Source organism: Dromiciops gliroides, chromosome 3, assembly GCF_019393635.1.
Source record: "Dromiciops gliroides isolate mDroGli1 chromosome 3, mDroGli1.pri, whole genome shotgun sequence".
Classification (NCBI taxonomy): Eukaryota; Metazoa; Chordata; class Mammalia; order Microbiotheria; family Microbiotheriidae; genus Dromiciops; species Dromiciops gliroides.
The window spans coordinates 374,442,838-374,469,449 of NC_057863.1; the positions used below are offsets into that span (position 1 = coordinate 374,442,838).

Sequence of the window (26,612 nt, forward strand, 5' to 3'; positions counted from 1 at the left end):
ACCTGAAATATATTTTGGGTTAAAATTCCCTGGGCCTACAAATTATTGTTAAGACCAAGTTGCAGGGACCAGAGCCAAGATAGCAGAAGAAAGACATTAAACGCACAGAGCTCCTGATACAATTACCCCCAAAACAGCAATATAAGAACCCATGGAGCAGGAAAACCCACAAAAATATGGGCTGAGATTATTTTCCAGCCATAGAAAGATTAAAGGGGGCCATGTTGAGCCTCGAGGAAAAACCAACCGGCTCAACAGAGACCCTAGGCATGCCGCACCGGAGGAACTTAACCCCTGAGCCTCAGAATCAGCTGCAGCACCAGCATGTTCTAGAACTGAGCTCTTGGTTGGGTGAGAGGGCTGAAAAGCTGTCAGGGAGGGAAAGTGCAGGGGTGTCGGCTGGACCTAGGGAGGAATTCGGCTGTTCTACCCAAGCAGGGAACCAGGAAGAAATCTTGAGCTGCAGGAGGCCCAGGTGGGGGAGGGGCACAGGCTCGTCAAAGTTAAGAACCAGAATTGTGCTCTGCTGGCTGGTTAACTAGCAAGTTGGCTTGAGGTTATCTTCAGACCAGAGAACAGGCCAGGCAAGAGAAAAACCTGCCCTCCCTCAAACTGAAACATCTGGGACTCTCTAGAGCTTGAGACAGTAGTGTAGCCTAGAAGCAGGGCCCCCAAGTGGGGAGTTAAAAGTCAATTAAAAGACAGCAAGATGAGCAAGAAAAGAAAGTTTAGAATTGTAGAAAGTTTCTTCAGTGACAAGGAAGATCAAGGTGCACCCTCAGAAGAAGATAACAACCTCAGGGCCCCTACATCCAAAGCTTCCAAGAAACATATGAACTCGTCTCAGGCCATGGAAGCTCTCCAAAGGGACTTTGAAGAGAAAGTAGGAGAGATAGAAGAAAGATTTAGAGAGAGGGAAGAAAGAATGGAAAGAGAAATGAGAGCGATTCAGGAAAGTCGTGAGAAAAAAGTCAACAGTTTGAAAAGTCAAGTGAAAAGGAGATAAAAAAAGCTGTCTGATGAAAATAATTGCCTAAGAATTAGGATTGAGCAAATGGAGGCTAGTGACTTTATGAGAAACCAAGACATGGTAAAGCAAATCCAACTGAATGAAAAAATAGAGGGCAATGTGAAATATCAACCTGGAAAAACAGCTGACCTAGAAAACAAATACAGGAGAGATAATTTGAAAAGCATTGGACTACCTAAAAACCATGACCAGAATAAGAGCTTAGACACCATCCTCCAAGAGATTGTCAGGGGAAAATGTCCTGATATGCTAGAAGAAGAAGGCAAAATAGAAATTGAAAGAATCCACCAATCACCTCCTGAAAGAGATCCCAAGAGCAATAACTCCAGGAATATTATAGTCAAATTCCAGAACTCCCAGGTGAAGACGAAAATACTGCAAGCAGCTAGAAAAAAGGAATTCAAATACTGTGAACTCCAATAAGGATAAAACAAGATCTAGCAGCATCTACTCTACATTAAAAGGTTAAACTGTTTACATTCATATATGAGAAAATAATAAGAACTTTTTCAGTAAGGAATACACAGAGGACACAGGTCTGAACTGACTATGAAGGGATGGTATTTGTAAAGCATTTATTTTTTGTGTATCCTTGTTCTTTGTGGAGCAAACAGGGTGGGTTGTCTTATGTCTGGGGCCAGATTTGGGCTCTGGGCCTCCTGGCCCCAGGGCTGGTGCTTTGTCCACTGTACCACCTACCTAACCCATGATAACATCTTTAAAATAGGGTTGAGGGGTAGGAGGAATGGACTGGGGGAGGGAGAAGGGGAGAGGTGGACTGGGGAGAGGTAGCTCACATGAGTGAAACAAGAACAAAGCTTATGGAGGGGAGGGGAAGAGGGGGAAGGAATAGGGCAGTGAGTGAACCTTACTCTCATCAGAACTGGCTCAAAGAGGGAATAACATACATACTTAAGTGGGCATAGTAATATATTTTTGCCCTGAGGAAAAGCGGGAGGAGAAGGAGATGGGGGGAGGGAGAAGAGGGGAAGGAGGGAAAGGAAGTTTGGGGGAAGGAGTTGTAAAAAGCAAAACACTTTTGAGGCAGGTGAAGATGTTCTGCATAATAGCACATGTATGACATATATTGAATTGCTTGATTTCTTAGGGAGAGTTGAGGAGGGAGGGAGGGAGGAAGAAAAATTTAGAAAACAGAATTAGCTCAAAGACCTTAACCTCATCAGAGTGGGTTCAAGGAGGGAATAACACACACACCCAATTGAGAGGAGTAATCTATTTAACCCTACAGGAAAGTAGGAGGGAAGGGTGAATGAATGGAGGGTAGAGCGGGGGAGGGGGTAGTCAGTAGAAAAACACTTTTGAAGAGGAATAGGGCAAAATAAGATAGAAAATCAAGTAAATATCATAGGAGGGGAATAGTATGGAGGGAAATAGTTAAGATGATTGACTACAATGGCAAAATGTATGGTCCCTACTCTGCTGGGCTATTGTGAAGACAATTCTTTGTCAAGTTTAAGGTACTATATAAAAGTTATGATGAACAGGATGCTATCAGAAAAACCTGGAAAGACCCACATGCACTGAAGCAGAGAGAAATGTACCGTATACAAAATAACAGCATTAGTGTAAGATGATCTACTGAGAAGCATGTGGTTATTTTCAGCAAGGCAATGATCCAATATAACTCTAAAGAATGTATGAAAATTGTAGTCCATCTACAAAGAAAGAACTGATGGTATCTGAAAACAAACACATTTTTGTTTTTACAATTCCTTAATCTGAAGTTTTGTTTTTATCTGTTTTCTCTCATAACCTAGCTAATGTAGAGATGTTTTCCATGACTACTCATGTATAATTTATATTGAATTGCTTGAGTTCTTGGTGTGGGGGATGGGAAGGGAGGGAGGAAGAGAAGTTGGAACACAACGTTTTTTTTAAAATGATGTCAAAATTTGCTTTTACATGAAATTTGGAAAATAAAATTATAATTTGGAAAAAAAAAAGACCAAGTTGCAGGTAGGGCTGCCTTAGCTGCTCTCAGAGATACCAGATTGTCAACACGGTAGCAGCTAAAGTTTGTAACCAAGATGTCTGACAATATGAACTGGTCATTTTGTTACCTACTTTGTCTTGCCAGTGGGAAGAGACAGTTACAAGTGTTTCTTAGCCCATTTTATTCTGAGGTTCTGTGAGTATCTGATTTTATCATTGTTACTTATTCTGCAAGCCTCTCCACCTTCATCTTTGAAGCTAATAAAGAACAGGATCCCAGTACTTGTGTGAAAGTTCGGTTTAAAAGGAGCAACATGGGGGCAGCTAGGTGGTACAGTGGATAAAGCACTGGCCCTGGATTCAGGAAGACCTGAGTTCAAATCTGGCCTCAGACACTTGACACTTACTAGCTGTGTGACCCTGGGCAAGTCACTTAACCCCAATTGCCTCACCCAAAAAAAAAAAAAAAAAGGAGCAACATGAAGGAGGGCCAGGCCTTTGCAGGGATGAAATCAGTTAAATGACTTCCTATGTGGTATGATTTAAGGGGTGCCAAAGAACCCCTTCAGTCCACAGTTATCTCCCCTCAAAGCTATTACTGATATTTAAGATTCTACCATTTGAGTTTTATAAAGATAGAGACAAAACCCCTGTTTTCATTAATATATGGTATTCTTGATGAGGAAACTCCCTCTACCATTACAGGTTGGTGTTTTCCCTGAAACTCAGAGTCTTAGTTACTTAGAACACTGACAAGTTAAGTGACTTTCCCACAGTGAATAAATAAGGTGTTGTGAATGGTTCCTCCATAATTTCTACCTAAAATCTCCTAAAAGGTCCATGAATATTAAAAGAGTCTGTAAGAGCTCTCTCAGTGTGTGAGAACTGAAAGGTGAAGGAGAGGGCAGTCAACCACAATGAGATATGGGTGCTGAGGCAGCTAGGTGGTGGAGTGGATAGAGCACCGGCCCTGGAGTCAGGAGGACCTGAGTTCAAATTTGGCCTCAAACACTTAATACTTATTAGCTGTGTGACCCTAGGCAAGTCACTTAACCCCAATTGCCTCATAAAAAAGAAAAAAAGAAAAAAAAAAAGAGATATGGGTGCTGGCCAGATCCAGAGCTCATCAAGTGTTGACATACTAGAAATTCATGCCTCTTGGTTGAGTTCCTGGAAGTTATGCCCAAACAAGGACATGCAGATAAGGCCCTGATCAGGCTCTCTGGGTTTGTTCCCCTGTTTGATGAACTTGTGTAGGACTTGGCAATTTGCCTTCTTAGTTCTGAGACCTATAACTTCTCCTTCAAGAAGATAGATTTTTGGAATCTCACCCCTGGAGTGGATGCTCTGCCTGGGACCTGTCCCAGTCAGAACTGTGGAAGCTGTGAACCCAGATTCCCCAGCTAGAAATACAGACGTTGGTGCTCTCCTGACTTGGTGCTGACTTTATTTTCTGTTTCTTGGGAATCTCACCCATGGGCAGGATGCTGTGCCTAAGACCTTCCTGAATGGGACCCTGATAAACTGTACCTGGGATTCCCCAACTTTGAGATCGGAGCTGTTGGCTTTCCCAGTTTGGTGATGTTGTCTCTGTTTTCTGTTTCTTTAATTGTTGTTGGTTTATTAGTTAGTGCTATCTGTCTGTGGTTTATATGCTCTAAATATAATTGCTTCTTCCCTTTTTATATATAATAAAATATATGTTAAGTTGCTAAAGTGAAGGTGTAATTATTGTGCTTCTTTAACCCTAATTGAAATCCTATCTGCTACAGTACCCTATGGCCTTTTCCATTACACACAGTCACACAATCAGTGTGTATCAGAGGGGAGACTTGAACCTAGGTCTTTCTGGCTTTGAGGCCAGCTCTCTTTCCACTAAGCCCCTATCCATATGTTATGATTTAAGATGCATCAGGAAAGACTTTCGGTTCAAAACAATCTCTTCTCCCATGTTTTATCAACCCTTAATTTTTGGACCATTTGGGCTTATGCCTTTAGGATAGTCACATTGATTTTTCATGATACCATACACACACACACACACACACGCCATATATATATATGTGTGTGTGTGTGTGTGTGTGTGTTTTGGGGGGTGGTTTGCAGGCCAATGAAGGTTAAATGTCTTGCGCAGGGTCAAACAGCTAATAAGTGTCAAGTGTCTGAGACCAGATTTGAACTCAGGTTCTCCTGAATCCAGGGCTGGTGCTTTATCCACTAAGCCACCTAGCTGCCCCTCACATTGATCCTTCTTAAGCACTCTGCTATGTGCTTTACAAATGCTATCTCATTTCATCATCACAACAACCCTGTAAGGTAGGTGCTATTATTCCCATTTTGGTATTGAGGAAACTGAGGCAAACAGAAGTTGTGACTTGTCTAGGGTGACACAGCCAGTCTGTGTGTCTGTAAGAGTCTGAAGCCAGATTTGAACTTCAGGTCTTCCTGACTATAGGCCCAGAACTCTATCCACTGAGCCAACTAGCTGCTAAAACTATAAAGGTCCCTAGTCCTTTCTTGATGTGAATTAGTTTACAAAATTCTTCCCAAAGTCATTTTAAAAAAACTCTGAAGATTTATGGGTACAGGGAAGATTGTACAAAAAAGTCTGTTATGATAGCCAAGGAGTTAAATTGGCTAAAGTATTTCAGGTTGGCTGACAGGTATGGACAATGATAGACAAGGTCCATATAATGTCTCTTTGGAAATCACTCACTGACCTTTCTTCCTCTTCCTCTCTCCTCCCCCAGTCCTTGAGACTTATAGATTTGAGATTTATAGATTTAGAACTGGAAGGAATCTTAGAGATTATCTGTTCCAATCTCCTCATTTTGGAGACAAGATAACTGAGGCCCAGCATGTTTTAGAATAGGATGTGAAAGAGAATTCTGTAACCTGCATTGTAAGCATAAATGTGTCAGAAACAATTTTCATTACTTTAGTCATTTTAATCTAAGCATTTCTGCTTAGGGAGAAACAAAGATGGACAGTGCCACCCCACGCCCACGATTCTGAAAATCTCAAGCACAGTCATTTTGAACACATTTTGTCACATTCTTGAATAAAGAATATTTCATATTTAAGGCTGAGCAAGAGTCACATTTGGGTAACAGTTAATTGAATAATTTGCTTCCTCAAACCAACCAAATAACCACTAAACCTTTTGCTATGCCCTTGGACAATCACTTCCCCATAACATTTCTATTCTTCTTTGACCCCACCCTTCAATATTTTTCCTTTCCAGATGGTCAAATGTGAACCAGAGAGATACTTCTACTAACTGAAGTAATCAAAGAAGCTTCTTCATTATCCTAAGTGGATCATTATCTTAATATATTCAGGGCATGAGAAAAGGTAATCTCATACCATACCACATGGCTCATATCATACCACATAGATCGTTAAAGCCTTAATATAAATCCAAAGCACTTGTATCCAAGTAAGATATTTGATTGAGTCCACTTCTAGGATTCCCTGACCTTCCTGCCCCCTTTTATTCTTCATTATAAAGGATAGCTCTCTAGAAAGGATGAAAGCATACACTGGGGAATATAGACACTGGTATACTGATAAATATTTAACAGCTGGTTCTCCAAGAAAAAAAATATGCAGAACATACTTTCAAGACTAATCTACATCATCAACATTTTCCTCACTACTTTCTTAAAACTAGACAATTAACAAAACAATAAACAAAGTCCTGGTTTGTAGCATTTGCTGATTTCTGAGGTTTAAGTGCTCTCACTGAAAAATTTAACAATCAGATCTCACTAGCTTGTAGGACCTGGGTCAAGTACCCTGAATATATAAAGATGATATAAAAACAATAGATATCAATACAATTTTATTTTTAAAATATATGTACTATTCACGATAAAATGAAAACCAAAAATCCCAAACCCAAAAGCCATGGGATGATAAGAAAAATAGAAACCACTATGTCTATATAAGGACTGGAGGTATTGCTTCCCTTCCCTTAAAAATAGCAGCTTAGCCAGATGGGTCAAAGGCAGTCTACAGCAAAACCCCCAAATCTTTATTCCTGAAGCACCAAGAGATGAATCACATTTTGTCTTCTTTTTCTGGAACTTGGTGAGTATTTCTTTTCACACAACTGAGCTAGATACTGTGGATCTGCATGTTACAAGATTCAAGCTGCATAGAATCAGTCTTCATGCATCATTCATGGTAAGTTGCAGCAATTTCACTATATTCTGAGCTCAGTGGTTCCTACTAGAAATTCATTAATAGAAGATATATGGCACAAGATGTTGGAGATAGGACTGAGTGATGGAGAATGTTCATAAATATATCAAGCCAAAGAAACAAAGGAACGCTTCCTTCTTAGCAGTCCTGGCCAAAGTGGTTCTGGTCAGAAACTCTGAAGCTCTTCCTCTCCCAGACTGTTTCTTTTGTGAAGGCAAACTAGGCCATTCTTTGCCTCAATTCTTACATGGCCTTTAGTTACTGAACGAGTGTTGCCTCAGACAAACAGATTTGGGATTTGGGCTTAAAAAGGCCAAGTTCTCCCCCACTGCATTTGGGACCATTGTCAGTCATCTTGACCTATGTCTTGTCACTGGACTCCAATGACCCTAGAGTTGAGAGTGACTTTGCATGGCTTGGCCTCACTTAAATCCAATTCACTTGCAAGTCCAGATATCACCCTATTGATGCCATTGGTCCTTTTTTAAACAAAGGATGAACACTAACCACAATCTGCCAAACTCTGTATCTATGAAGTTGTTTAGCATTTACTGTCTGTACAAACTATTCCAGCACTTTTAGTAAGCTACTTTGTATTATATTTAACTGTTTCATTTATCTCCTACCTTCCCAATGAAATTAGCAATGTGTTTAGGGGTCCTTGAGATACTTCTCACCTTTTTAGCATCTCTGACATCTAGCCCAGTGCTAGGTTTATAGCAAGCCCATCAAAGAGAGCACAAAGGGTGAAAAGTCCCATCATACCAATTTTTTTAAATTGTTCAGAACTCATAGGAATATTACATTTAGAGTAGAAAGAGAAGGAACTACAAGTTTCCCCATTAAATATATCTGACTCTTCAGTTGACCTCTCCTTATAGCTAAACTTTCTAAACCTTCCCTGATAACTCTTTCCATACTTTCATTTCTGTTCACTCTAGCCTTCTTATCCCCAAATTCCTCTTCACCCTTGAAGTTATCTTCCACTGCACATATTTTAGAAAGCCTTTGTCACCATTTCCTTTATGCCAGATCATTTTTTCATTTATTAAACAAGCATTTAAGTGCCTACTTAATGGGAAAGGCACTATACCAGGTACAAATACAAAGGCAAAAATGAAACACTGCCCAACTTCAAGGACCTTATATTCTACTAGAAGAAGACAGGTCCCCAAATATGTCAATATAAAATATATACTAAATACAAAGAAAGTAATTTGGGGGAGTAGGTAAGGCTACTAACAACTGGGAGAATTAGCAAAGTCCTCATATGAGAGGGATGACTGATCCAAACCTTAGAGGAAACTTAAGATACTAAGAGGTAAAAGGAGAGAAGAGAATACATTTCAGGCATGGGTGGGGTGGTGGGAATATGAAATCAATCAGCATAGATTGGTACCTAATTGCAAAGGATTTTAAATACCAAGTGGAGGAGTTTTGATTTTATCTCTAAGCAATAGAAGGCATTTACCTGAAGCTTCTTATATGGAGGAGTGGCATGATCAGAACTGTCCTATAGATATATCAATGTGGTGGTTCAGTGGAGCATTCATTGGAAAGGAGGAGAGACAGGAAACAGCAGGACCAAATAAGAAACTAAAGCATTACTACCCCTGGCAAGAGATTGTGAAGAGCCTTTTGAATTTTTGTAGCACAGTGCTTGGAACATAGTAGGTATTTAAGAAATGATTATTGAATGACTGACTGAATGACTGACTGAATGGAGAGAAGAGGACATATGCAAATGATGTTATGAAAATAAAACTAAACAAATGCTTAGTTGTAGGAGGGGTGATGAGGAAGAATAAAATTCAAAGATGACTATAGAGCAGTGAATTTGGATGACTGTTAAGTATGGGGTAGTAAGATCCTTAATTGAAATAGAGAAGTTAGTAACATGCTGCATTACTTCTACTTCCTCATAATAATTAAAATTTGGCTTCTTCCTGGGGAATTTACCCTGAACCCTAAATTTACCATGCTGGCCGTCTTCTTGAACACTAGTTACTCCCCTCTCCAACTTCCCATGTGACTTAGAGCTAGAGTCCTTAATGGGCACAAATTTCCAGACCATTACATTGCTACCATCATCCAACCAACTCTCCTTTGGACTTCATTGCATCCAGTTATTCAAATCATATATAATTATGGACACAGCAATGAAAGAGATTCAGTAGAAGAAAAAAAGGAAATAAAACCATTCAGTGTTTCTCATCATAATTCTTTATGGCAGGAGCTATGATGTTTTATATTTAGTCCAGTGCCCAACATGTTAGTTCTCTATAAATGAATAACCAAAATACTGAGTTGAAGCACTGTGTAAAAGGGAAACCAGAAGCCATTGATGTAACAATCTTTGGCAATTTTAGAATAAGTGAAATAAGGAAATTTGGAAGCATGCAAGCAGGCTTTTATTGTTCATTTCTAAGCCATCTGGGGCCCACATTTCTGAGATCCAAAAAACTGTGTGCAAGTGTAATGAATCAATGTATGTATGAATGTATGTTGTTGTTTCTTAATGGAACCATATCTTTCCACCACATGGCAACTCGATAAACATTAATTGATGATGATTTTGACAGCTCTAGACTGTCAAAATATGTGACCTTTCATACTTTCAGCAAACACAAAAGCCAGCAGTTATTTGGCGTGAACAAAAGCCTTATTAAGCAGTGACACATTTTGAGTGTTTCCCCTAAAGGAACAAAATCTGCAAAGGTTTTACATGACAGATGGAAGGGGGTTAGCAGAAATAACAATGGTTTGACTATTTTTACAATTCACCATTTCCCTCTTCCCTCTCCTCCAACCTTTGGTGAATAACAAAAGCAAATTAAGTGGTACAGAGCCTGCTGTCTAAAAATTAGAAGAATGTCATGATTAAGTAACTGTGTTTTTTCATTTGTTAGTATTTGCCAAATATGTAGAACCACTGCAACTACAAATGCATATCAACATAACCTGATAGTCTTACACTATTTCATCCAAGTAGCCACTGTTAATTTTTAATGTTCTTTTCCCCCATCCAAATCACTCTGAGTCATAATTTAACCTGAGGTCTTAATTGACTGGGCTAGTTCTTTTATATGTAAATGAATATCCTGAGGCCATTTATAGTCAAATATGTGGCAGCTTGCATTATCAACAATTTGGCATTTAGGCCATTGGAATTATTTAAAACTCTCTGGATAATTACCTTTTAAAGGCTACCACAATGGTTCACCATTTAGTTTCTAATTAAACATGTTAAATAAAGGGACAGCTTAGAACATAGTTGCTAGTAGAGCAGTAGCTGGCTTCTGATTTTAAAGGTTATAGAACTGGAATAGACCTTTAGGGATCATTTAATTCAATGTTTTCAATCTCAAAAAGAAAGGGGGCAGGGACATGAGGCACTAGTCCATACCTATGGATCACTGCTGGCCACTCTACTGACAGGCTTACAATGTGAAATTATCTAGATCTTGTTATATTTTTCCTATTTTGCGATTTCCCAAAATATATTTTAATCTGGTTTGGGTATCACTCAGGCCCCGCATGCTTGGTGACTATGTTGTAGTCCAATTCCTGCATGTTATATATGAGGACACAGAGTTCCAGCAAGGTAAAATGATTTGAAGTTTAGGACAGGTAGTAAATAAGTGGCAGAGCAGAGATTTGAACCTGGGTCCTCTTGGCATAAAATCTTCAGTTATTACCCAGATATTAAACCAAACAGCAGAGATGTTGCAGACTAAAGGAAGACAAAAATTGTTCTGTTTTGAAAAAAGAAGGAAGTCTGCCAGATTGGAAGGATTACCTTTGATTCCTTTAGGGATCAAATGGCAAAATTCTAGAATAAAATGTTTAATGGGATGGTTAATGGAACATGTAGAAAGGAAGCAATTATAAAAAACCAGCCTGCATGATTTCATCAAGGTTATGTTAAGCTTACATAATTTCTGTTACTGAGACAGTTACTAGACTTGATCAGTGAAATTCATGAGTCATTATCTGTCAAGATTTTAACAAAGCATTGGACAGTCTTCTGGCAGCTCAGCTAGCTAGTCTCCAGGCCTGAAGTCAGGAAGACTCATCTTCATGAGTTCAAATCTGGCCTCAGACACTTACTAGCTTTTGTTACCCTTTGCAAGTCACTTAATGCTGTTTGCCTAAGTTTCCTCATCTGGAAAATAAACTTGAAAGGAAATTGTAAACCACTCCAGTATCTTTGCCAAGAAAACCCCAAATGGGGTCACGAAGAGCTGGACAAGACTGAAACAACAACATATCGCAATACTGGGGTGTGCTGGTGTTTAACTACTAGAATCCCTGGGGGTGGGGAGGATTATGCAAACATACTTTTAAATGTAATCTGAATTGTTTACACTTTCTTAAACCCAGACAATCAACAAAACAGTAAATCAGGCCCTGATTTTTTAGTTCACCAATTTGTTTAGTGTAAATTCTCAAAATGGAAATTTAACTATGAGATGTCTAGTTAGAGCTGCTTCTAGCACACTGCTCACTGCCCCTAGGTCATTAACATAAGGCATAAAGAGGATGAGGACAGAAGGTCGGGAGTTATTAAAGTAGCTTCTAAGTGATCTCATTTCCTTAAGCTTTCTTTACAGGTGTTTCTAATTCTCTTTGTGATTTGGGCAAATCAATCAACAAATTCTAAACTCGAAAGTGAAAGGTTTTGACTAGGTGGTGTCCTAGATCCCTTCTGGCCCTTAACAATCAATGTGACTGTTGTATGTGCCAGAGGATTTTTATCTTCTAGATACAACCTTAGGATTCTTATAGAATTGAGTGATTTGGGGTAGGTAGCTGGGTATCACTTATTCACCTATCTCATAGGTTATTGTAAAGATGAATTAAGAAAAAGTAGCTGAAAGATCTTATATTTATTCATTAAAATAATTATATCATCATCATCCTGTAGGGAGGTGAATTCTGTACCTGTGATTCCATTTATGTAGGCAACTCCTGGTAAGAAAACTCCCTCTACCAAAGATGAGCAACTGCCCATAAATAAAACAGGAAGACATATTCATAGAGTTGCTTTAGGGCACAGAAAAGTGAGCTAATGTGCCAAGAGTCAAGTCTTGAACCAAAGTCAGCTTGGTTCTAAGACCAGCCCCCATCACGAAGTAATATTGCCTCTCTAGCATCTTATTATTATCGGCATTAGTTTGTAGCCTATAAAGCATACTGCAAATCAGAAAGATTTATGAATCCATGCCTACTTCATTTCACCACATCATTTCAAAATGTGTGTGAATTCCTTAGATTTTCCATCTGGGTGGAGGGGAGGAGAGAATAATTAGTCTATTACATGCTGTATTCAAATCATTCTTTATCTGGTGCTTATAACAAGTCTCAACCTAGAATATTCCTAGGATTTAGAAGACTGTGCCTGACCAGAGAAAATAATTTAGATTATAAGTGTTGAGCCATAAAATGTATAATCTGATTTGGCCTGCAGTGAAAAATGTATCCATCTCATATGTAGGTGGTGTATTCTTTTTCTTAGTACTTCAGTATTGATGTGGTTTTTGTCAATGTGGAAGGTTTGCAGCAGAATATTAAAATGGCTATAGAGTCCAAAGGGAAGAACTGTAAATAAACATTCAGAGTCAAAAGGGCATTGACATTTGCTTTCAGATGTCTCTTGGCATTTGGCTCCCCAAAACTTCTGCCCTAAAGTTGTGAAAGTGAAATTGTTGGAAGATACCAGGCGCTGTGTGCGCGCACACACACACACCTCAAGGAATGAAAACATTAAGAAAAATGCCATAGATGGATTTCAACAGAAGAGGACAGCTAAATTAGCAGGTTAGGTATACCAAAGAGAATTTTTAAAAATGTAAAATTATATATATATATATATATTTTTTATATAAATACATAGGCTTATATGTATACAAACATGTATATGTATATGTATATGTGCTATATTTTTTTTCTAAAACCTGGGTTTCATTTTCAATTTATAAATGGTACAATTTGCACATTAGTTTAATTGCCTTGAGAGTATATACAAAGACCATGGGGAAGATTCTGAAGCATAACTACTATATTGTTAAAAATCCCAGTGTCCAGTTACCTGTAAAGAATATAATGATGGGTTGGCTCTCTCTTCCCTATGCTAATTGCTTCAAAATTGTAAATGTTAAGGACTCTGAGGTCCCTTCCAACTCTAGGCCTATATTTCCTTCCTTCCTGATATATATGTGTATATTATATATATAGCATATAATGCATATATGTACATACTATATATCATATATATACATATCTGGGCTATATCAAGAAACTAATGAATGTGAGGATGATTGTCCTTACAATACAAATAGATGCCTCCAGGATTTCAGAGAAACTGGGAAGTCTCCATCCCCCAATAATGGTCCATCCACTGAGAAATGACAGAAATGCTTCACCAGAGTTTTATCCCTTTAGCTTAAGGTTTTGGTACCAATTCAAAAAGAATTATTCATGAGGTTAATTTCATAACACGATCAGGCATTTGGAGAAGGGGAAGCTAGGTGATAAAGGGGATACAGTGACAGGAATGGAGTCAAATCTGGTTTCAGACACTTACTGGCTGTGACCCTAGGCAAGTCATTTAACCCTGTTTGCCTCAGTTTCTTCATCTGTAAAAAAGGAGCTAGGAAAGGAAATATATATATAATATATATCAACCAAGAAAACACTAAATGTCATGAAGAGTGGTACATGACTGAAAAAAACTGAAAATCGGTCATCTACAAATAATATGATATAAGATCTGAGGCTTTGATGGAAAGAGGTAGTTATAGGAAGGAGAGCTGAGGAGAACACGAGTACCTGACTGAAAACAAGAACACCACTGAGGATTGAAAAGGTACAAGGATGATTTAAACCAGAAACCCCAAGATAAGCTTTGTCTCCTTCTAATTCTGACTATAACAAGGCTTTTTATGGTATACAAGGTCCTTTATGGGTATAAGTGGTATGTTTTTTAAAGATATATTAAAAATTCAGATCTACTAGAATAATGTTTTCATTAAAATACTTCTTTTAAGACATTGCATTTCCTTCTGGCTACCAATCTTAGCTTCCCAAGGCACCTGTTAATTCTTCATATTGAAATTTTCCCTTTGTTTCTGGGCTTTTGTTGTTGAATATAATAGGCCCATGTAAATTCTTTTCTCCCATCCACAACATAGGGAGACTTTACCTAAAAACAGACAAAGTTGCCCCATAGTGTGATGGGCCTCTGCTTCTCTCATGTAATTTCCTGGCCTCAGACTTAGTGGGAGCCTAAGAGCATGTGAGACCATACTCTGAGGATTTACTGTCAAAATCAGGGGCAGCTATGTGGTGTAATGCATAGAACACTGACCCTGGAGTCAGGAAGGCCCGAGATCAAATTTGGCCTCAGACACTTGACACTTACTAGCTGTGTAACCCTGGGCAAGTCAAACATTCAGTGCTATCTCCAGTCATGTTGATGAATATTTTGACATTGGACCCAGATGGTTCTGGAGGAGAGATTGAGGTTGGTCACTTTGCATATCATTCCCTCACTTAAATCCAAATCATAGCAAGTCATGACATCACCTCCCAACATCATGGTCCTCTTCAAGAATGAAGAACAAACAACAATTATCAAGACCAATGTTTCTAAATGTAGATGAAGGAGGTTGAATCTGAGTAACTAAATGCTACTATATACTTGCTGCATATATCCTTGCTATGTTATGGCAAAATAAATCTCCTTTTGTTAACTGTTCAGTGGCTTGGAGGGGCTCATGTCAAACCAATATTGAATCTGAACTACAAAGGTGCTGTGATAGACCCACAGCTACAACACTGGGTTACAGCCTAAATAGTGTTTCATGTTTTCTCCAGCCATCAATATAACATATCCAAAGATATACTGGAGGTAAGAGCTTTAGTAGCTACACAGAGTGTGACAAAACACCTAGTTAGCTTAATAACCTTTCTTACCTCTAATGCATCTCTAAACCATGTATCTTATTCTACCTTTAAGCAGAATATTTGCCTATACTTTAAGGATCAATGATTTCAGTGGTATGGATACAAATAGGTTCCAATCCTAGCTCTCCTGTTTACCTTGTGACCTTGTGTGACCTTGAGAAAGTCATACCTTCTCTGTGTCTCAGTTTTCTCATTTATAAGATAATGGGGTTGATCTCTATTACCTCTAGTTATCTCTTTTATTCCTCCCCATCTTTTAATCCTATGATCTTCCATCACTCTGGATTTCACTACTTTTCCTGTCTTTGTAGATGGTGTTCATGAGTTGCTGTGGGAAGATTATTTGTGTATTTTTTATTCTTCTGGTGATTAATCTTTCATAATTTACCTAAGCTGGTTTTCAGAAGGCAGATATACAGTTCATTTATAGGCAGTTTCATTGGATCTGCAAGCATCAATAAATTGATAAATACCATACTAAGAGCTGGGGATACAAAAGAAGCAGCAAAAGTGGTCTGCCTTCAAGAAGCTTACATTCTAAAGAAGGAAACAATATGAATATAAATATACACATATAAATTCAGAGTACATAGAAGTTAGCTTAGATGGAAAGGCACTAGCAGCTAAATGAACAGGGGAGGGGCTCTTGCAGAAGGTAATGCTTCAGCTGTATTTCAGAGGAAGCCAACAATTGGCAAAGCTTTCAAAAACCCCACGTCACCTCCTCACCATGATATTCTCAAAGTAGGATTTTGCTTGATATTAAATATAGTCAACAAATAAGGGAAAATTGCTGGGTCAAACAGAAGACGTAATTAGTAAAAGCTCATTATGTACACATAACAAATTTAGGGTACATTTGTTATCTTTGAACATTCTCACAATTAAAAATAAGTTAGGCTTGGGCAGCTAGATGGTGCAGTAGATAGAGCACCGGCCCTGGAGTCAGGAGTACCTGAGTTCAAAACCGGCCTCAGACACTTAATACTTAACTAGCTGTGTGACCCTGGGCAAGTCACTTAACCCCAATTGCCTCACTAAAAAAAAAAAATAATAATAATATAATAAAAATAAGTTAGGCTTTAAAGTATAGTTACTTAATAAAGTAATTTCTAATGGACTGCACAGTAACACTGCATCAGAACCCTTTATATAATGAGCAAGTATTGGTATCTTTCCAAGAGGACAGACACTATTCTTGCTTTATTCCTCTTCTCCTGATATAGCTTCATGTCATTAAGCTATTTTTATTTCCTTTGAGTTATAAGAGATGAGAAGCTGTTCTGTAGAATTTAAAAACTGCCCAGGTGTTTAGATGCTTAGTCAGTCTCTTAACTCTGCACCACAGATAATGTAGGTGGTAACCAAGTCAAATGAGGAATGTACATGGGACCTGGGAAGGTTACTTTTCTTCACCATGAAGAGTGAGACATTTGGCTGGCTTTTGCCCAAAGTTACATATTGATTCCTGTCATTATGACCCCTACCCAGTCTACTTCTTCTTATACTCAGATTCTCAGACCATTTAAAAATTATTATTGGGCCCTTACATAGTTCCAAATCCCCTAACCTTTCTCTTATTAACCATGTCTCACCTGAACAACATTAGAATTTCTGGCAGTATTAGTTTCATCAGTGTTTTATGAGGGGGACAAAATTAATACAAAAGATATATTCCATATAAAACTGCCCTGGTCATTATGAAGAACCCTATTTCTGATGAAGTGAAGCCAGAGTTTATGTTTAGCAGATGCTTAGCCTAATTCCCTACACCTGAAAGACAAGATTATGGGATTCTGGCCCAGATTCCTCCATTGACTTAATGTGTGACCTTTAGCAAATCCCTAAGGAAACTGACACCCACCAGAGTTATCTTGACCTCCTCTGGGAAGCCAGGTGATGCAATGGTAAAATGGTATAGGATGCTGAGTCAAGATAACCTGAGTTCCTACCCAAAAAATGGAAGTGGAGAGCAAATTGATTAGAAATGAGAATTCAATAATATATTTTTATAAGAGACACCACCTAAAACAGAAAGTCTCACATCCAGAGTTAAAATAAAGGCATTGGAGCTGAATCTATTATGCTTCAGCTGAGGTAAAAAAAAATGCAGGGGTACCAATCATGATCTCAGAAAAAGCAAAAACAAAAATAGAGCTAATTAAAAAGGATAAGCAGGGAAACTACATTTTGATAAAAGGTAACGTGGTCAATAAAATAATATAAAAAATAGAGCAAGTCTCTCAATGGCCTCATTTCTCAAATATGTAGGGAACTAAGTCAAATTTACAAAAAATAAGAACCACTGATAATGGTCAAATGATAATGAACAGGCAGTTTTCAGCAGAAGAAATCAAAGCCCATCAATAGTCACATAAAATGCTTTCAATAATTGTTTTTTTCAGGTTAAACATGTTTATTTATATTTTTCTGTATCAATCTCTCTCTCTCTCCCTCTCCCTCCCTCCTTCCCTCCCTCCCCTACTCCCTTCCCAAGGTGGCAAACAATCCGATATGGGTCATAAATAATGATCATGCAAAACATCACAATATTTGTCACTTAATGAAAGAATGTGAAAAATAGCATGCCTCAGTCTGTTCTGTCAATATCAGTTCTTTCTTTGGAGACAGTATGTTTCATCAATATTTTGGGGGGATTGTCCTGGATTATTGTATTGTTAAGAATAGTAAAATCATTCACAGTTCTTCTTTGAACAATATTGCTTTCTCTGTGTACAGTGTTCTCTTGGTTCTGCTCACTTCCCCATACATCATTTCATACATGTCTTTCCAAGCTTTTCTGAAGTCATCCTGTTTGTCATTTCTAACTGCACAGTAATATTCCATTACCATCATATACCATAAACAGAAAATATTGGTTGTTAGAGGGATTGTGGGAAAACCAGAATGCTAATCTATTGTTGGTGGAGTTGTGAAAAAGATTCAATCACTCTGGAGAACAATTTGGAATTATGGCCAAAGCGCTATGGAATTTTGATCCAGCAATACCACTACTTGGTTTATTTATATTCCAAAGACATCTCCAAAAAGAAAAAAAGACCTATTTGTACAACAATATTTATAGCAGTTCTTTTTGTGGTAGCTAAAATTGGAAATCAAAGGAATGCCCATCCACTGGGGAACGGCTAAACAAACTGTGATATAAACAAACTAAATAAATAATTATGATTAAAGAAATGAAAATTTAAAAATAATTATGATGCACCACCTCATACTTATCAGAAATGATGAATGCTAGAGGGGATGTGGAAAATATGTTCCAATAATGCCATGTTGGCTAGAGTTGTGAACTGATCCAACCATTCTGGAAACAATTGTGGACCTCCTGTTCCAGAAGGCCTAGGAAAATTTGTACATACCTTGTGATTCCGCAATACTTACTACTCGGTGCTGTATCACACACAAAACCAAAATAAGCGAAAAAGGGAAAATGACCTTATGGATTATAGTAATAGTTGTAGCAACTTTTTGGGGGTGGCCAAGATATTAGAAAGTGAGCTGATGTCCATTAATTGGGAAATTGCTGAAAAGTTGTGGTATAAGATTTTAATGGAACTCTGTTGTGCTTATAAGAAATGAGGGGAGTTCATATAGGAAGACTTATATGAACTGATGTGAAGTGAAGTGAGCAGAACCAGGAGATCACTGAACACAGTAACAATACTGTATAGCAATACTGTAATAATTATTAACTCTGAAAGATTTTGCTACTCTGATCAATATAAAGATCTAAGACAATTCCAAAAGACTCATGATGAAAAATGCTATCCACCTCCTGAGAGACAAACTAATAAACTCTGAGTACAAATTGGAATATAATTTTCTCATTTAATTTTTCTTGCTTTTTGGTGAGATGGAAACTATTTGGAATTATGTTTTGCATGATTTCACATGTATAATGTCTATCATATTACTTGCCTTCTCAGTGGGTATGGAAAGAGCTGAAGGGAGGAAGATAATCTGGAACTCAAATTTTTTAAAACATTAAAATAAATAAAAACTAAACAGGTTATGGTGGAAAATGGGGTATGGGGTTTGGGTTAGGGGTTGGGGTTCTTAGGAATTCTTCTTTAAAGAATTACACCCTCTTGCACACAAAAGCAGTTAGAATAAGATAGTAGTTTATTCCAGGGGAAGGGAAAGGGGGGAAGGGAAACCATGAAAGAAATCCTTGGACTTCACATGGGAAGAGAGGTTAAAAACATCCAATGAAGAGGGAGAATGTTGGAAAGATTACTTTGACCTCTGGGGCATCCTTGCAGAATTTTCATATCCGGGGCTACATCTGATTTAAGATAGCTCTCACAGATGGAATTCCATCCAAATTGGAAAATCTGAATGAAGGCATGGATGGTATATTTACCAAGTTTGTAAAGGAAATGAAGTCAGAAAGAATATCATGTTGGACAACAACAACAAAAAAAAGAGTAAAATCATGTGAGCTGAAGTATTACCAACTAATTCTACCTAAGGACAGTTTCATACTTTAATATGGTCTCCAAAGCCTACCACTAGTATTATCAAGGAGCAGCCACATGAAATACAGATAAAAAATTTCCTGGAGGTAAAATCCAATTAGAATGTTTCTAATTAGAGCTTAGGTAACACCCTGTATTTAACTTCTTATGCAAATTTGATATCTTGCCCATTTTGCTGCATATTTGGGGGAATTTGTGATCTCTTTTCCATTTATTGTATGCAGAAATTACCTTTTTCATAAAATAAAAATAAACATTTGTTATTTGAATGTTAAAAAAAAAAAACTAAACAAAACCCACAGAGAAAAAAAAAATAGAAGACCTGAGTTCAAGCCCTGCCTCATATATACTTACTATCTATGTTATCCTGGGTAAATCAGCCTCTCTGTGCCTCAGTTTCCTCATCTATTAAATGAAGATAAAAGCATCTACCTCACAGGATTGTTATGTAGATCAAATTGTTTAATATATATAAAGCACTTTGCAAAACCTAATGTGTTATATAAATGCTACTATTATTTTTATTACTATCCTTTTAAATAAAGGTGCTTGGTGAGTGAACTCTAGCTTCCTTCCAAGTTCTAAAAGTATATGAACTATAGAATGTGTATAAATACTATGTGTATTTCAAATAATTCACAAGAATGTTACATTAATATTCTAATACCCAATCCAAAAATAGCTATTGTGTGTGAGGGTGTTTGGTAAAACTGCGTTTGGAGTCAAAAGAGGTGAGTTTGAATCCCAGATCTGCCCTTACCATCAGTATGACTTTGGCCAAGTCACTTCACAACTCTAGGCCTCAGTTTTCTCATCTACCTAATAAGGGAGTCAGACTAGAGGGCTTCCCGTTGTAGCTCTATGATGCTATGATCTGTGATCACATGTATATACATACATATATGATTTATATTACGGCATTGGGCTCAGTCCCACAATAGGTTAATAAGTCAGGAGTACAGTGAATTCATCTGAGTTGTACTTCAGCCCATTCCTTATAAGGCCTTCTAGCAGTTGGACATAAGCAGGGAACAGCAGGGCTGATCATGTGGTTCTCCTTAAAGCAAAGCCTAGAGCAATGAGAAACCATAAGCCATGATCCCCTTCTGGGATTTTTCTTCTAGGCATAAGTTTATATATAGTAAAATTTTCACATCCTACCCATTCCAGAAAGGCCATAGACTGTTTTTTCCCTCTCTCTAAGCCATCAAGCACATGGATAATATTAATTAAATGGTGAATAATAATGAGGTTGCACAGGACAGTTTTACATTAGAAAATAGGTTTGAGGCCATTTCAGAAAATACATTAAAGGAGATTTAGGCACATGGAATAACGTAAATCTCAATATATCAAAAATACTGTTGAAATTAAAATATAATGAGTATTTGGGAAACTGAAAGAAATAATTCTGAATAACAACAATAGTAATAATAAGAAGACATTTTGTTTCAACTCTTTAAAAAGTAGGACTTAATATTTCCTACTTTGTGCTCAATAAATCCAGCACCTTTAAGCTTCTGGTGATTTATCCTCCCCTCACCCCCATCTCTTACCTTTGTTTTTCTTCCTACATACACAAAAAGAATGGGCTTTGTACACCTTGCTACATTAGAAAGTATAATCTATGGACTATAGTACCTGCTTATCTGCAGTGTTTTATTGATGTGAGAGATTACTTGAAGGCCACATAGAAAGGTTATCATTGATTTCCTTTCTTTTGGATTGCTTAAGGCTCTGATTCTTGCTTACCTTCCACAAAGAGTTGCTGAACACCTTTTTAGAAAGCCTTGTTGTTTCTCTTAACTGGCCCATCTATTTTGATTCTACCTAAGTATGGTTGGCCATCTGCTATTTTTTAAGTTCTCACAATAAGAAAAGAAGTTTTTCCAATTCTTGGGATATTTCTTCTTAAGTCAACAAGCAGGCTTTTTATCTGGGGGGGGGGGTGGGAGGTGCAGGGCAATGAGGGTTAAGTGACTTGCCCAAGGTCAGACAGCTGGGCAGGTTTACATATTGTCAAAAAGAATGTTTTCCTCAGATTTCCTTGGTTGAAGACATATCCATACTTCTTTTTGCACAACAAATTATATTGAAAATAATGACTAATTATGAGAGGACACCCATGTTGCCCCAGGTACCTAGTTTTTCTTAATCTGCTCCAACCTGAGCATATAGTTCAGAGTCTATATGTCTGAATGTAGCTGGGTGTCAACTGTATTTCCAAAATTTTTCTGACAGACTTTTTTTTTTGTTTAGTTTATAAACCTGCAAATGGGAGATACCCAATAAACATGTGTTGTTATAGAAGATGGGTTTTAGCCAAAGTAGTAAAGTCAACAATTCCCTGAATTAGGGGTTCTTAATCTCATCTTTGTGTGTTGTAAACCTCTTTGGAAGTTGAGTGAAACCTATGGAACCCTTTTCAGACTAATGTTTTTAAAAGCAAACCAAAAAATACATAGGATTACAAAGGAAATAAATTATATTGAAACACAACTTTCTGTCCTTATCTCTCTGTCTCTGTGTGTCTGTCTGAACAGGCAGGTATGTGGCACAATGGATGAAGTATTGTTCCTGAAGTCAAGAAGACCTGAATTAAAATCTAACTTCAGATGCTTACTAGCCGTGTGACCCTGGGCAAGTCACTTAACCTTGATTTACCCTCAGTTTTCTCATTTGTAAATTGGAAGTAATCATAGCACCTCCCTCCCAGGGTGGCAAGGATCAAGTGAGATAATATGCATATATGTATATATATACAGACACACACATGTATATATGTATGTATATATATACATATACATACACATACATATATATATATACATATATATACACACACACACACACACACGTATGTGTATTTCTATATTTAAGTTAATGGACCTCAGGTTAAGACTTCCTGGAAAGGGCAATGGATAGGTACTTGGTTGTCATATTCAGACTGTAAATACCTTACATATCAGGAATTACACAGGGCATAAAAGATGCCCTCAAAGAAATGTATGACTAGGGGAAAAATAAAAGATGGAAATCAGTCAGACAATCAATAAATTAATAAATTAATTAACCAAGATATATGAAAACAAACGAACGAATGAATAAATAAATAAGTTAATGAGTAAATAAATAAACAAGTAAATTGATTAATTAAAAATAAATTAAGTGGCTTTTCCTAAGGATAAGTAAGTATTTAATGTGGGACAGGCAGTGCATAAAAAGAGTCCTTGAACACATGGTCAGGTAGCAACTTTGAGGGATGATGTCCATTTGTTCTATAGCTATGCAAACAATATATAAAAAGTACAAGGAAGGTTCCCAGGATGTTGGATAGATTTTGTGGTAACTTGTGAGTTAATAGGGACTAGGGTCATCTAGCTCTGGATGGGTTGTAACCTGCTGCTAGAGGAATCACATAATCATTGGATGTCCAAAAATGCTGCTGTGATGAGATCACAAATCAACAGGGATTGCAGAATGGTTTCTTTCTTATACTTTCCAAAAGAACCCAAACAACAAATAAACAACAAAAAAATAAAAACATGCATCACATTTGATTTTAGGTAATCACCAAGGAAAATGAAATCTAGTTTGTAATAACTTGAGTTCTTGCGGGACATTTCTAATGCATCTGATTCATACCTTAGGGGAAATTAAGTTACAGCTCAAAGTGACCCAAAAGGTCATTCATATCACACCTGGAGGAATTCATGGAATTAATATAGTGTTTAATTTCAGTCAGGCTAAAATCTCTTGCAGTTGTTTCTCATGTTCTTTGTAAGTGGTGTATGTTAGCTCCTAGATAGAACTCTAAGGGACCACTGAAATAGGCAAATATTCCTTACTCCAGCTCGCTTAAGAGCATCTGGCTAAATGTACATCAGGAATTCAATTAACTTTGTATTAAGAGGTCAATTAAATTGGCCTTCGTATGGATTGTTTTTAATTACTTTTCCTTGTAATCCTTTTTTCCCCCTTGTCTAAGCACTAGTGAAACTCTGATATGATATTCATAGTGCCTGTTTGGCCTATGTAACTTATATGCAGAACACATAGGAAATTCCGTACCTGGTTATAATAAACTAATTAGACAATTAGTAGCTGTGAATTCTCTCGACCCAAGAAGTCAGTCATCAGCAATGGATTATTTTTGGCCACAAGCTTTTGGAAATTTTCCCACCTGGTAATATTCTTTGTTCTTTGTTCCTTGAATTTTCTTGAGTTCAAGTGGCATTTCAGTTGCATTTTGTTTTCTGGGATATGAGTGATATTTCTCTGGCTCTCTTGTGGCTATATCTTAAGCCATTTTCTATCAAGGAAAAGCCATTTCATTCCATTCCATAAAGTACTGATGGTAATTTTAGTTAGTAATGTTGTCTAACACTTAGCACCAGGTAGTATGGTGCACCGTATAGAACACTGGCCTCGGAGTCAGGAGATCCTGAGTTCAAATTTGGCCTCAGACACTTGACACTTACTAGCTGTCTATAATCTAGATATGGTGCTAACATCAATCAATCAACATATATTTATCCAGAAACTACTAAGTTCAATGTATCTGGATATTTGGAAATAGCCAGAAAACTGGCCATTTTTTAAGCCTTCTAACATTCAGTGTGAGGCTATTAGGATCCATATGTAGATGTATATGTATGTGTACGTGTACATGTACCTATCTGTGTCTATGTGGAGAGGGAGAGGGAGAGGGAGAGAGAGAGACACCCTGTGTCCAGGTCTGGACTGGTTAGACAAAAGGAAGAAAGCTTTAATTTATACAAGGAAATATTGAATTTAAGACATTAAAAAAAATACCACATGGGATTGACTATTAAGAACTGTGAGTCAGTGACTAAGTAAGATTTTAGAATTTCCTTCAGGAGATATATGTAAAGGAAGGATATAAATAGTTATCTTTCAGGAGTGGCTGGTGTGCAGTTTTGGTACCAAGATAAAGATATGCCTGAGATAGCTTTGTAGAACGCCTTCCAGCCCTATGATCATTTAGAAAAATTGCACAAATTATAGTCTAGGTATATTTTTCATATATAGATTAGAGTAATTAAATTATATCTATTACTACATCACAAAAGTGGTATGAATACATTAATATTCATTATTAGTATTAGTATACAAAGGCCTACAAATTGCCTCAAATATTATTAATTGAAGTAGTAGTATCATTAATACTATTAACGATAATACACTGTTGTGTTAAGTACCTATGATTTTGCCAATGAGAGAATTATCTCTACTGACAGCAGATTAGACCACAACCCAGATCTATTTTATAACCTCAGAGACTGAATTAAGTTTTTAGGAGGTTAAATGACCTGCCAAGTGTCACAGGTTGGGTTTGAAACCAAGTCTTCTCAACTCCAAGTCCAACACCCTATTATTCCATATCGATTCATGAATGAAGATAAAAATGGCCTTAATTTCTCATCCATCCATCTATCTATCTATCTATCTATCTATCTATCTATCTATCTATCTATCTATCTATCTATCTATCTATCTATCTATCCATCTATCCATCTATCTATCTCAATCTGTTTTATCATTGGTATATGGATCGATTGGTAAGGTAACTTGCCTTACCAACACAAATAAACAACTATTCTTAGAAAGTTGTCTTGGCCACTGAGAGGTTAAGTAACTTGTCAAAGGTGGCAGGACTAGAACCTAGTTCTTTCTGGCCCTGACACCAGCCCTCTATCCACCATGGTAAACTGACTCATCATCAAGAGGAAGAGAATAAGATAATAATAATTCAATCTGCCTAATGAGGGAAAAGAAAAAGAAATTACTATGGAATTAACAACATTTCTATTGAATATAACCATGCTTCTTTGCAGAACAATATGCAAATCATAAAACACAAATCTTTATTCATACCTGCTCCACCACCTATGCTTAGAATGTTAATTCCTGATTTTGTGTCTCCAATCCTGAAAATAAAAGACATTTACATATTTTAAAATGTGTGCTAAGTGCTACAGAAAATTTTATTAGAAAGTTTAGTTGTAGATGACACAACTTCCCCCCACCAAAAAAAAAAATGGAACAAAACCTCCACAACTGGGAATTAAACAAACAACAATGCCAACAACAACAAAAATACCTTGATGCTTGTCTCCTTCAATAACTCAGTCCCACAAACATTAATTAAGTGCCTCTGGGTAAAAGAACTGTATTAAGTAATGAGGACTTCACAACTAACCAGTAATTTTACTCAAGGAAGACTATACTTTTAGATACAGAGAAGAATTTAGAGAGGCACTAGCAGATAACAGGAGGCCTGAACTAAATTACTTCTAAAGTCTCTTCCAGAAATGTTATTCTATGATATGGACCAGGACTGATAGTGTTATTCATGACCTGATGATCTACTGTGTAGAAATACTAGATGCTTATTTTCTTACTAGTTAATCAGTCATTCAGGAACATTTATTGAACACCTAGAGTTTGCAAGGGAGTTATTTGTATTCATACAAAGGAAATAAAAGTCAGCTAGGAAAATCATAGAATAGCAAGTCCTTTTGCCTCTTGGTGTCAGTTTCCTCATCTATAATTGAGAGAATAGGAACAGAAGAATATGTGGGAATATGGGGAAGCTGAACTAATCAGTGGGAAGAAGGTACCTATCCCTGGTGCATGGGACCCAAAATTAAGAAACTGGGAATGACATCTCATGAATTTTTTAGGTTTATATTTTTTAAATAAAGTAAGAACATTCAACAAGATCCTTTACAGGTTGTCTTCCTTTATTCCAAATCTACTTATATTTCTCTTCAGAGACTTCCAGTCCAAGTATCTCTTTGCATCATATCACCTGGCAATTTAGGGCAAACATTCACATTGCTTCTGAAATCTCTTTAGTGTTTTACTGGGACTACTGTTGTGTTTGTCCAATTAGAATGGACAGTCAATGAGTATGGGCACTGTTATCTTTT

At 37.2% G+C, this 26,612-nt stretch overlaps 1 protein-coding gene across 1 annotated transcript in view; it reads right to left on the reverse strand.

The window, feature by feature from the left end:
* Positions 1-26,612, reverse strand: part of HNMT (histamine N-methyltransferase) — a 53,154-nt gene that overhangs the window by 24,125 nt on the left and 2,417 nt on the right. Inside the window, exon 2 of the mRNA XM_043997790.1 lies at positions 25,555-25,607. Coding sequence (XP_043853725.1) covers positions 25,555-25,607 — 53 coding nt within the window. The remainder of the gene's footprint in view (positions 1-25,554; positions 25,608-26,612) is intronic.